The sequence below is a fragment of the Gavialis gangeticus genome, unplaced genomic scaffold (assembly GCF_001723915.1).
Source record: "Gavialis gangeticus isolate Ggan-Ray unplaced genomic scaffold, GavGan_comp1, whole genome shotgun sequence".
Lineage (NCBI taxonomy): Eukaryota > Metazoa > Chordata > Crocodylia > Gavialidae > Gavialis > Gavialis gangeticus.
In genome coordinates, this window is record NW_017728980.1 from 10,205,789 (window position 1) to 10,219,313 (window position 13,525).

A 13,525-nucleotide genomic window follows, 5' to 3' on the forward strand; every position below is an offset into this window, starting at 1 on the left:
CCTCAGGAAATACTTCCACAATCTTCGCCTCTCTCTTCCTTTCCATACTCACTGCTGTCGTCTGCGTACCTCCCGCAGCCCCACCAACCATCCCAAACAGCTCTTCTCCCTGCTTTCAAAGAATTATCAGCAGCTATCAGATCCTCACTCCCGAGAGGTATGAGGTGGATGGCTGGTCTGCAGAAGGCAGCGGTTAAATCACTGCAAGGCTGTCATTTTGTTTGGCAGGGGACTGGGGAGCTGCTATTAACCAGGAGCACAAGGTACCTGCAGAGAGGCTGGAGTGGGGGTGATGCTGCAACACAGAGGTGTGGGACCCAAAGCAAGCAGGGAAAAGACCCGAGCAGCTTGCCAGGTCTGGGGAAGCACAAAGGTGGGCAGGAACTCTGCAGTTTGGAGCCACCTGCACCTGAAACTTCCCCACATCCCTACTGTAGACTCGGCTCGGTTCCTCTCATCGCCCTCCTTTCCACACACCACTCTGCTCGTTTAGACTTTGTCCGTCTCTCATTGAATGCCTTCAGCAGATGAAGACTGTGATGTGGAAGGGAAGAGTTAGCAGCCACAAGCTCAGCTGCCGTGCTTCCTGCCTCACCTGACAAACCCAGGAGGAAGAGCAGAGCTTTTAGAGGCCAGATTCTCAGTTAGTGTGAACCAGCACCGCTCTACCCAAGAGTGCAAAATTAAGCTGACTTGCCCCAGCTGAGGATCTGGTTGTGCATGCACAAGAGGCAATTAAAGGGCTTGCTCTTTGGGGGCAATCTCTGCCCAGAGATCCATCTGCTCTTGGATGTCCTCCTGGAGCATCTTCCTACAGCACAGCAGGGCGCAGCGCAACAGAAAGCAAAGGGGCTGACAGAAGTCCCACTGGCCTTACCGACTATGAGACGCTCGGTGTCCGGAAGCTGTTTGAAGAGTTTCCTGAAGTCTTCGTTCCGCTGTTTATACGTTGGGCTCAACACCTGCAAATAAGAGAGCGCCTGTTAATGAGAGAGGCAGGGGCTGGGGCAGGAGGAGAAAGACATGGGCATTGTGGCAGAGGGAGGGCAGGGACTACATGTGCTTACCACACGTGAGACCAGGACTTGCTTTCCAACCTGATGCACTGGGGTAAAATTCGGGGCGCCCTTTGCAAATTGCATAGGAAGTGGGAACAGAGGAGGAAGAGAACCTGACTTGTCAGAGAAGTGGAAATTACTGTGTTGAATCCTAGACCCAGCAAGGGTGATCCCTGGGAGTTTTGCCACTGACAGCAGGAGCTGGCTTGTCTCTGCTATTTACTAAGCATTAACACAACTTTCCTCAGCTTTGTAATCCTAGCCAGACAAAGTCTCCCACATGCTCCACAAGTCTGGCCCCCTGGAAGAGCCGAGCCCTCCCTGCACGTGGGGCTGGCTTGGAGCTTCGTATGGAGACGGGAGCAAATGCCGACAAGCTGCATCTCTGCTCTGTCTCCTGTAAGTAGAGGGAGGATGACGCTGATTCCTTCCTCTCCCTTTCCTAGCAGGGCAATATACGTCCCCAGAATCAGAGAGACACAAAGACCTTCCAGTCAATCCAACAGACCTGCAGGACCCGATGATCTTCTGAGGTCCCTTCCAGCCTTGCAATCTATGAAACCCCTGAAGACATCTCTTTCTAGAGGAAGCATGGGTGGGCAGGGAGAAAGAGAGGGAGGCAGGGGCATTACTGGCCACAAAGTCTAGGACTGGAAAAATCACAGAAAAGCATCCCCGCTTTCTTGCTTTGGGAGCTACCTCCCTGCGGTTAGCTGCACCCTACTTAGACCCCACAGTTTAACGACTGATTTCTTAATACTGGTGCAAAGACCGTTAGAGACATGCTCGCTAATCCCTGTAGGCTCGAAGGCAGAGCATTTTGAGAGTGTCCCAGACTCAGAATGGCAGGCGTGTGCACCGGGAATTCATTCACCAAAGTGTCGGTCCCAGCCCCTGTGCCTGGGTCCTATTTAGAGGTGCGCCCAGCTGAGTTCAGGCCCTGAATTTCATAATGGGAGTACAGTCAAGTCTGACGTCTGGGTCCAGCCCATTGTAGAGACTGAACTGACTTTGGATCTGGATTGGGACGTCCCTCCCCTGCAGACAGCGAGGCTCTGAGCTAGGGTCTGGCTTTGGGAAGCCCCGTACTAGACAACTGGACTCTCTCAAGTCTTCTCTGCAGCCGTGGGATCTAAGTGACAGGAAGAGGTGGCACAAAAACTTCCGCTACCCTGATAAATTGCTCAGTTGAGACACTCACAGCTGGAATTTCTTCTGACCATGGGCTGACATGTTGCTGGGCCAGGTCCTGCAGCCTCTCCAAGTACTGCAGCAGCCTCTGGTCGTCTTGCTCCAGATTAAGGCTCCAGAGCACCCCGCATTGCAGCAAGGAATCCATTGCACCTCCTTAGCACTCGCTTAATCCCTTCACACTCTCCAACCCTTCCCGTCTCCTGTTCACACTGTCACTTGTTCCTGCTCAGCTTCAAAGCAGAAAGACACAAGAACAGCAGCCTGGTAGCGAGACGCGTGGCTTCCCCTTCTCGTCTGACATCCAGCTGGTCTGCCCCAGCAGCCCCTGCAGCTCTCCAGGAGACTTGGAAGAAGGGGCTCATGAGGGGAAGCTTATCAGCCAGTGCTCCCTGGGCGCCTGTGGCTTCTCGCCGCTTCGCTCTTGCTGACCTGTCACTGCAGGGATCCCAAAAGTGCCTGAGCAGTCCAGAGCAGGAGCTTGTTGGGCAGCAGGAGCTCACAAATCCAGGCCCAAATTCCAGGGCTGCCCAGGATGAAGGATGACTTGCCCTGTCCCGATCTGTAGGACCACAGGATTTGCAGAGCCGCACCGGGCTAGTTTTGGCTCCAGAGCTGCATTGCACAGCAAGCGGCGTGCAGACCTAGCCTGCTTATCGGAGCAGCGGGAACTCTTGTTTCGCCAGCGCCTGCCTCAGGCACTCTGCTCCCATCCCCTTTCTGCTCTGAAAGGCAGCTTTGGTCTCTGTTAATTTTTCTCATGGAAGGAGCGGGTGGGGAGATACCAAAATGACTCGCACATGTTTTAAGTTACTGTATCTGGGTAATTCTGTCGGTCAATGCCCGACAGTAACCCGGGCTCAGCCCTGCCTCCTAACAGATGTTTCCTGTAATGGAAAACTGTTGGACGGTGCGCGTTTGGGGGAGGGGAAAGGAGAAGGAGAGACTGGCCTGTTGAGCCCAGCGATGATGAAATCGGCAATGTGAGACCCGAACAGCTGGACTGGTCTGGGGCTCTCTTACCCCAAATGCCTCCAATCTCAGAAAAACTAGGGTGCCTTGTGGGCTTTATTCACTCCCCAATGCAGTAGGACAAAGATTTCCTTCGGACACTGCCCCAGGAGCGGTCTGAGAGCCTCAGGAAGATCGGATGGACCTTTCTCTGGCATCCACCCTTGCCCCTTCACCTTCTTTACCTGTCCCCACGCAAGCAGACACGCAAAAAGAGGCAAGAAACCCATAAAGCACAGCTCCTGTTCGGCTACGATGCTGGTCCTGTGGAGCTGGACGTAGGTATGGTAGGAAAAGAGAAAAGATTCAAGTCCCTACAGAACTGAGCACAGGTACACCCCAAAAGCCTCAACTTTGCAGGGCCAGAGGAACCAGGCTTGCATGCAAGCTTAATTTCATGACCAGAGGCTGCGACCGTCTGATAGAAAAGACAAGCAAGCAACTTTCATTTAAGTCAGTAATCTCTCACACCGCAGACGCTCTGAAACAGAAGTTCGCGTGCATGCAGATGTATCTCTGCGCCGACATGACAGAAAGCAAGATGCTTCATCTGCCATCACAAACGGGGGAGGCTTCCCTTATGGAAACCCCTGCCCCTACGCGCTCTAGAGCGGGCTGCAAACCAGGCTCTACAATGGTGCATGCAACTGCAGTGTGAGGGCCTGGTCGCTTGAATGAATGGCACTTTTTGCTGGAGGTGGATGAGAAATGACTTCCTAAACGTGCAAGCGTGGCTGATGGGTCTGTTTCTGCAAAGCAGGAGCAGCAGGGAGCAACGGCCGGAGCCACGTAGGGGTGGTGATGGTAAACATTAACTCTAGCACAAACACAGGGAGCTGGGACAGGATGGCACTGGAGACGTAGGGAGGAGGGAGGGGTGGATATGAGGGTGGAGATCGGGGAGAGGGTGGATTCCTCGGAGAGAAACCTCACGGGCTTGGGCTCCCCCAGGATGGCTTCGCTCCTAAGTCTGCAGGGAGGGTTCACCTGACTTTGGGACAGAAACGGACAACTCCTACAAACAAGGCCTGCCCTGTGCCCCATGGATACACTGAGTACCCGAGGAAATTACGGTTGCTACTCCCTTGAACAACAAGGGACCTGGCTACCATCCTTAAATCCACACAAGTTTTCAGCATGAGCTCTGCAATGATCGGTTGGGGTTTGCAGCCCCTCGGGGCTTTCCTCAAACATGTAAATGGAGGAATCTCCTGGCAGAAACGTTGAACAATTTTCAAGTGGGCAGACAGCAAAAAAGCTAGGTGGTTTCTAAGTAAGTATTCGTGCCTTTGGGTAGCAAGAAAACTCTGAATAGAGGATCACGAGCGTCTGTGCCCACAGCCCGGGTGTTAGCAGTATGTGGGTGCACCTACATGTTCATTAATGCGCTTTAGGTAATGCTGACTACATTTAGTACCTTCACTGTGAGGTACCAGGAAAAGGCGCATTTGCCTATTTTATTGCCCATAAGCAAAAATGCACTTTTTCTGCGATGCTTTAATGTTCACTAAAACGTGCTAATGCATATTAAATCGCGAGTGCAGACACACACTACTTCTCCAGGAAGGGAACAGACAATGCCCACAGCCTGAAGGTTATGTCAAAAGTACCCGATGCAACCCAAATTCTGGACACTGCCGACAGGTGATGATTGGCTGGTGAACGAGGCGTGCACCCATACTCCCTTGCAGGAATGCCTGCATGAATCTTTTCAAACAACAGCAATATATCTCAGAAAAATCTCAGGTTGGCAGCAGCCAATTCACCCCCCAAAAGAGACCGGGTCTTCATTAAGTGAACTGCTGCCTCATCTTGAGCACAGGGGCTTCGGGCACCACATCTGCCTGCTGCCGAGGCAGTAGCTCAGGCTGCCACGCTGGGAAGCTGCCTGTGCCAGCACTTTCCTGCCTCCCAAAATCATTCCCATCTCTTTTGAAAGGGGAAAGCCTTTGGTCTTTTAGAGAGCTGGAGTCGCTGTCCCCCCCCTCTCTTATGCATGCTGGGAAGCACAGTCTGGGTTAAAAAAAGGTGGTTCTAGTCTCTCTTCCTCTACTGAGAGATTTCCACTCTCATCCCTGCTTAGCTTTTCAGAAGTCCTTCTACCTCTCAATTTGTACTTCTGGTTTGTGTATCCAAGCCCCGACATCCTGAATACTGCACCATCATTTACTGTGGCATGCTGTTCTAGGGTGAGGCATATACCACCAAACCTGCGCCTGCACTCCAAGATTTCTCTTCCCCCAAAACAGTCCTTCCCTGGGACCACTGCACTGATTGTCCTAGGGTTTGGTCTATCCTGAACACATCTCTGCACAGAACAGGGCACGGACGGAGGAGTTGTCCAGGCCCGAGAGAGAGCTGTGTTCATCACGTTCCCATCTCTAGTCTTCTAGCGTGCAGCGTTGAGGGGAGGCTGTGTGTGAGACGGGACTAGAAGCTGCACGTTCAGTTGTCAGCAGAGGTTGACTCTGGAGCCATTGTGGGGAATATTCCTCTGTGTGTGAGTGCAGCATTGGTTTGGAGAACTGCAAATGCAGGGCTTCTGTCAGGGTTGCGTCCCCTACCGCCGTCTGTGGCACAGACTTTGCCTTCATAAAGACAAATGGGCAGAGTTGTGCTGCCACCAAATCTCTTCAGCAGGAGTCTCGCAGGGAAGCGAAATGTGTCTACGGGTATTTGAGTGATGTAGTGGGTGATTTTTCATTGTAAATTGGTTTTATAGCTTGTCTGGATTTCTCTGCTGCCCATATGTATGGTTAGGGGTGAGCGATAGGGGGAAGCAGATTGGAGAAATAAGGAAGAATGAAGCCAAACACAGACAGAGGGGGTGGAGAGAGGGAAAGGAAAGCAGGTATGCACAGAATGAAGTCTGAGGGCACACAGGCATGCAGGGTAGCCGTCCTTGGGATCCGAGTAGCCCTGCAGATCCCATGGGTCTCGCACGGCCCTCCACTCAGTGCTGTTTGCTCTCTTTCTTGCAGAACATCACCCTCCTCTCTAAGCCTTTTCCCCCACCGGTATCCAGAGAGGACTATTCAGCTCTGCTGCATCCCCTTCGCTCTCTCTGTCTTTCTCTGCACATTGGAGGCCATTTACAGAAGTAGCACTTGCTACACGCAGCAGCTGGAAATGCTGGAGAAGACCCGACTCTCTGGCACCAGGCAGTGAATAACCCTGAGGGTATGCACCCTATTTAGGGAGAGGCTGGTCACCAGTGATTTACGGTCAAGCAGACACAAAAAGCAGAAGCCTGGTGCCACTCAACGTCCCCGCTCTGACCACGAGGTCTGGGGGATACAAACAGGAAGCTCCAATAGGCAATAGGGCCCCACGCACGGGGTGCAAGAAGGGCAGGAGATGACCTCTGGGATGCTTCCCAAGTGGGGGATTCCCATGACCACCTCCCTCGCACGTGGGAAGCTCTGTGCCAAGTGTGGCCCAAAACAAAACTAAGACCCTGCCCCTCTAAACTGCCAATCTTGGACTGAAACTGCACCGTGAGCCCACGGCTGGGGTCAGCCCGTGGCCGGCTGCACCAGGAATCCAGATGCAAACAAGAGGAATGCTGGATAAGTCCGATTCTGGGTCTGCACGCTCCGGTTGATGCCCATCGTTGTTCTGTAGGGATTAGCACCCCAACTGTCCAAGTTCAGCCTTGCACGTGGCTTCGCACCTATCCCTGCTTCCTGACCTCCCCCCCTTCACTTTCTGCTCGCCCACTGCTGCTAGCACTTGCCATTTTAGTGATATTAGCTGCTTATTTTCCCTTAAAGACTCTGCTCCAGGAGTCAGGCTATTACCGGAGAATGACACCTCTCGCGTAACTAAAATCATTTTCAGCCCTGGTGTTTGCAAAGAGAAGCTGGAAAACATGCAACCTGAAGCCTTAAAAACCAAACATGGAAGAAAACAAATCCACTATTTCCTATTGCTGCCCTATTTCCTATGATTAAAAAGATCGCTCATGATTTTCAGAGCCCTGGTCATGATTTTTGACCATGTGGAACTGGCCATCCCTGTTGTTCCTCCCTCCTCCCCCACCTTCTTGCTTCCTTTCCAATGCCGTTTTCACAAGACCGTGCTGCTAAACAACATTCTTCAAGGCAAGAGGTGTGGGCAAGTCAACCCGCATTGCACACCAGGGCAAAGTCTCCAACCAAGCATACCAGAGTGCAGAGAAAGCCGCAAGGTGACTCCTCGTGCCCACCACAGCACTCACACGGGACAGCCCAAAACAGGGACCCCTCTCCCACCCTCTTTATTTAACTGCAGCCCAAGCTGATGAGCTGCCAGGTGCATTGCCCATGAACTTGTGCAAGTGATTACTACTCGTAACTGTTATGAGGGATGTGTGGGGGCTTGGGAGGAGGAAAAGCACAACAATATATCTAGATATGGGAACCCTCCCACAGTGCCAGCATGTTTCTCTGGATATAGGAAAGTCTGAGAGCTCTTTTTTTTTTTTTTATAGTGGGGGATCAACAGCCCCTTATTGGTCTCTGCGTTCTCCAAAACGGGGTGCTAGAAGCTCCTTTTCCTCTGTGCCTCAGGGAGGATCTGTGTGCTCAAAGCTGTTGCCATTGTAGCCATGCCAATTAGGTGACATAATATTCACAGCATTTGTATTCTGATAAGGCCCCAGGGTAGGCACAGCTGCATTAACAAATACCTGGTTCTTTCTGCTTTTATAGCTTACTTAGACCAGGGACCCTACCAAAGCTATCCCAGCAAAACCACTCTCGCTTGACAGTGCAGGCTACATCTTCATTAGGAAAATCAGCTGGGATGGCTGTAACAGTCCAGCTCCCCCGGCCAACCTTCCTGGTGCCTAGGTCTGAGTCATCCTTCACTTCTCCCCAGCCTTGATGGGTATGGGATACACACACGCACACGTGCAAACACATGCACACACACACACTGACAAGCTCTTGTACCTCAGGAGCCCAGTGCTGAGGCAGACTGCCAGCTTAAGGCTGCACAGGCAACTCCTCAACTCGGTCATCCTTACTCCTACCCTCCCCCCCCCTTTTTTTTTTTAAATCAAGGAGACATGCAAGCCCAGAGCAGGGGCACTGAGTACAGCCCAAGGGCTAACATGGACTTGCAAGAGCCTAAGGCATGGCTGACTGGCACTCAGGGATAGAATTGTAATTCATTAAGCCTACAAATTTAACAAGCCAGAGGTTTGGGTCTGGTGTTCCTCGCTAACAGCACAGTGAATGCCTCAGGAGACTTTTTCTCTCCACTGCCAGTGAACTTAGCCCCGCCAGCCAATCCTCATTCCTCCAGCCAGAAGATGTGAGCAAAGCATGGGCATCCATCCCTAATCCACATCAAATGCAGGAGAGGTCATTCAGCCACCGCGCCGGTCTCCTGGCTATGTGACCTCCCACAGCTGCTGGCTACAGAGGGGTGGCCCCACCAGGCCAGGGTCAGGCAGGGGCACGTCTTAGGCAGCCACAGAGTACAAGTTGCTGGGAGCTGTAGATGCCAGGCTACTTAAACTGCTAAAACCAGCCCATAAGGAGGAGACTTGAACTGAACCTGAACTGGCATCGTTATCTTAATTCACTGACTGGGCACCTGCCTGTTTTGGGGGACAGAGAAGAAGGGAAGGTCCCTTAGGATGGAGGAAAAAGACATGTCTATTATTTGAGTTTGGTGCCTACAACTTCACAAACTCTAAATACCTTCCCACCCCATTGAGCTGGTTGGGAAAGCATGGGTGGATCCAACCAGAGCATGTGCTTAGAGGCAAAGGAACAGCGATCAAAGCAAATATTCACAGCTGGAGGTTGCTAATGCCTTAGAAGAGAGAAAATGGGATATAGGAAGAAGTCTACTTTAAAGGAGACAAAGGGTCAAGTGGGGTAAATGTAAGAAAACCAGTTAAAAGCAGCAGAAATAGGGCTGTTCCCTTCATAGCTGAGGCTAATATTTCAACAGGAAGCTGGAGTATAGGACTGAGGCTGGGACTCTGTTTGTCTCATGTTTGTGTAGCACCTGGCCATGACTGTGCCTCCTAGGTGTAATGATAATCCTGATCCACAAGTGAATGTGCACATGGTAGGAGCAGGTACGCTGCACGTGCATATGTGCTTGCACGCGCGCGCGTGGATTTCAAGACACTACCCTGTGGTAGCTAAATTGCAAGCCAGCTCAAAGGTGGGCTGTCTACACCATCTCCAGAGAGGGACTCTCCTTTATGAGGCCCTTCCAGTAGGGATGGGAAGGGGAAGTGTCTGGCTGTCGTCAGCACTGGAGAATCCTGGCAGGACGCGTGGCTCTACAGGGAGGGAAAATCCAATACAGTAGGACATTTGTGACAATGACAACACTATTGTCTCCCTGCCTGGGGCTTGGGCAGCCCAGCCTTATTTCCAAATGGCTGCTTTTATCTGGCCAGAATGGTTCTATGGGCTAGAACAAAGCGGAGAAAGGAAAAAGAGGGAAATAAATAAAACCACAAAGAATACAGCCAGTGCTTACTCTCCGGATGTGCTGTCTCTCATGCTGAAAATATATGGAGGAAAAACAAGAGAACAGAAAGATAAGATAGAGAGGGCACCAAAACACAAGAGAACCATAGAAGCAGACCACGCCAAAGCACCATGAAGCAGGGATGGCTCCCAGCAGCCACAGAGACAAGCAGCTCTCCACTAAAACACAGCTACAGTCAATGGTTTCTTCATATCTGGAATTACGACTCTTCCTGGCTGCCTTCTCCGTGTCCATCTTTAGGTAACTCAACTTCTCTGTGCATGTCTGTCTGCTCTGAATACTTCACACCACCCCCTGCCTTCCTTACTGACTCCCGTCTATGCTTGCTCGCACCCTGCTTGTCCAGCCTGCTTCTCCCCATGCTCTCACCACTTCCCAGAGGGACTTGTCTAGATCGCTCCTGGCCTTGTTTCTGCCCAGCTCCTATCATACTGGTTCCATACCTATGGCCAACAGAGTCAAAGGGAGTTTAGTCACTGCCTCTGCTACTTCCCCTGCCTGTCTACACTCCTTACACCATGTTCTCTTCCACACTGAAGTTGCTGTGGTCTGTGTTCCACCCCTGGCACAAAGAGTTGCTGTTTTGAAACAAAACTCATTTAAGACCTAAAATCATCAGCAAAAGAATTTGGTTTTAGAGAGGCAACGGGCTTAGAAGGTATAGAATTGCAAACCCAGACATGTGGGCTGAGTTAGTGGAGGTGGGTAGAAAAGACCTGCTCATTTCCCTGGACATGAGCAAAAAGCAAGTTCCAGCCTCTTCAGGTTTGTCCACACTGCAATCCAGACTGCATTTTTGGCATACCCCAGGCAGCCCAGACTAACCAGCTTGCATCACGACAGCAGGGCACGTGTGGCAACATGGATTTCGGGCACCCAGTACTGACCTAAGTTCAGGCTCTGTGTGGCCATCACTGAAGTCTGTGCTGTCATGGCTGTCAGCACTTGAACTAGATACATGAAAGCTAGCAAGGGGCAAGCCTAAGATGAGCTGCAACCACACATCTGGATTGCCATATAAATACATCCTGAGATACCAAGAGGAGAGAGGTGCAGCATAAAGAGTAGAAGACCTGCATGTTGATGTCTGTTGAATGTAACACAGTCTCTTCTCTGTGACTGCTTCACATGGATCATGCTAGAGCTGTAGGACAGGGTGTACAGAACTCAACACATGGGAGCTGTTGGACATGGGCACTCAGCTACCACCAGGCTTGTCCTTGTTATGACCGCCTCAGAGTCTAGGCTCTGGTTTCTTCAGCAGACAGGTCCTAAGCCACCTCACTTTGGGTCCATCAGGGCTACCCATCATGGATACCAGAGCTCTGTCTCGGAGGTTCAAAGCCTGCCTGAATGGATGCCAATATTCAGCCAGCACCCTGCAGCGAGGGGTACCCAAATTCAGGTAGAGGATAACATGACCCTAGAGATACCCGAGGATAACATGACCCTAGAGATACCCGAGGAAAGGAGCAGGAGGAGGTGGTGGCAGAGGAAGCCCTAGTAGGATCACTTAGAGTCACTTACGGGTATCACCCTATATTTCTGGTTTTTTGGGGGGGACAGGATGGGATGGTATTTGTTTTTCATCTTACTTCTGGATGGCCAACACATTAATGGGAAGGTAGGAAAAGACCCTCTTCACGTTTTGTGGGGGCTGGTAGCCCAGAGAGCCTGATTATGAGGAACTACAAAAGCAAATCAACATGGATTTGTCATAGCTGATTTAGCATCTAGTCTAGACCAGAGGACTAGGAGATTATGATGTCCCAATTCAGCACAGCATTCATATCTATTCTCTATCAGTTGTCAGAAAACCATTTATGTGCATATTTAAGTGCTTTACTAAACAGGGACAGGCTACTAAATGGAGGAAAACTCCTAGGCCAATATCAACTTTGAGTCAGAGCATGGGAGTTTAGACCATGGGGAACCAGAAGAAACTTCCCTTCCCTAGAAAAAAATCTCAGCGTTTGAAGATGCTTCAGCCCTGACACTGCCCTACCGCGTGCTTTCGCGTTGGGTCAGATCACACAGAAAGGACAAACAGGACAGGGCCTAACTCTTCACAGAAAGAAGTGGGTACTTTAACCAGTCCGTCAGGGATTTCAACCAGCCTTCCCTATTAATGTATCCTGTAGATGCAGAGAACTCTACATTAATGGATCAATATATAAGATAAGGAATGTGACTTTAACCCTTGTTAGGCAACAATCTTAGATGTACCTACAAGGACAACTGTCCAGTGACTCATTCACATCATGATCATTTCCTGGGCTTGTGAAAGGCACCATTATCCACTGGGCTGGAGTTCAAGGGCAAGATTTTCAAAAGTGCTCAGCTCCCAGTACCTGCTGCTGTTTGATATGGGAGCAGGTCGGCACTGCGCACTTCATCTGCGTGTTGAAAGGTGAGCTGAATTCTCTGGAAAATCTGGCTTTGAAGTCCACTGTTTATACAAAGAAAGGTCACAGTAAATCCAGCAGCCCACAAAGTGAAACACTTGTGCAAGAGCCCAACCTAGAGAGACTGCCTTGGCACGAAAGGGAATTCTTGGCCTCTCTGCTGAGACTGCGACTTTCACCCAGCTACCTTGGCCACCAACAGCAGTGATGACACAACAGCAGAGTCTTCCTCGCCAGCTGGCCACCCAACTACTTACAGTCCCTGCCTAGCTTGCACGCCCTGTGCCAGCTTTTAGTCCCCAAGGTAGCTATGGCATGGGTGTGCTCACCCATAATGCAACCATCCCTCCTGATTGCACCACAGATGCCTGAGAGACTTCCCAAACTAGGAAGACCTGTCGCAGGATAACAAAGGCCTCATCTCTAAAACCTGCCAGTCCCTAACAAAAATGTGCATGTCTTCCACCCCCCAACCACAAAAGAAACTCTATGTCCATACAGATCCACCTTGAGGAAAGACAGCGAATACAGTGCAAGCTGGAATGGCACCGCCCTTCGAATGAAGTGTTAAGCGTAAGAAGCTAATGTCCAGCAAGGTACAAGATACAGAACAAAATATTCTTGCCATCATTCTGCCGCTTTTGATCAGAGTTCAGTGCAATTACCCCATACAAATGACTGGCTCAACAAGCCTGTAGCACTGGCACATTAGCCCTTAGCATCCTGGCTAAAATCACCCCCCTTCGGCATCACTGCTGCTAATGTCTGAGGCTGCGAGTAAGTGGGAGTGACTGCTGGGGGCTGGCTCCCTGCTGCTGCATTTGCCTGCATAGCCACTGCACTGCTGGTCCCTACTGCCAAGCACTGGAGGAGGTGGGGAGCGGTTCCGCTGTGCAAAGCTGCCGCTTTGTTGCTCGTGGAAAATTTGCAGGCTAAGCTTTATGCCTGCGGATGTGGCCACTCAAGCTTGCAAAGGGAAAACCAGCAGCAAGACCGACGAATGGTGGCCTGCCTTTCTGTGAGCTCTCTGGGAAAGAGACTGCCCCTCACGCCACAAAGGACATGGATGTTTTTGTGCCCTGGAAGCTCCAAGCTCAGCTTTGTTTCACTGGGGTCCGAGGGGAAGCGGGGTGTGAAGAACGCAGCAGGCGTGATTGAGAGGACGCAGCATCCTTGGCCCTGCCCCAATCTGCGCTCTCTCCCCCGGGGGGAGGCCTGTCCGGCTTTGTCAGCCTGGAGCCAGTCCCCCCTCTGTTTTGGAGATGCTCCACATGCCCCAGTGCTACTGCAAAGCCCCTCTGCACCCTCACCTCCCCCGCCCCTCAGTGCTCCTCACATGTTGAGAGAGTAGCCAGGCAC

The 13,525-nt window shown here is 51.3% G+C and overlaps 1 protein-coding gene across 4 annotated transcripts in view; it reads right to left on the reverse strand.

The window, feature by feature from the left end:
- Nucleotides 1-13,525, reverse strand: part of GRAMD1B (GRAM domain containing 1B) — a 213,670-nt gene that overhangs the window by 16,633 nt on the left and 183,512 nt on the right. For all 4 annotated transcript variants that reach the window (XM_019509830.1, XM_019509821.1, XM_019509838.1 and 1 more), the window contains one exon: nucleotides 878-962. In XM_019509830.1, coding sequence (XP_019365375.1) covers nucleotides 878-962 — 85 coding nt within the window. The remainder of the gene's footprint in view (nucleotides 1-877; nucleotides 963-13,525) is intronic.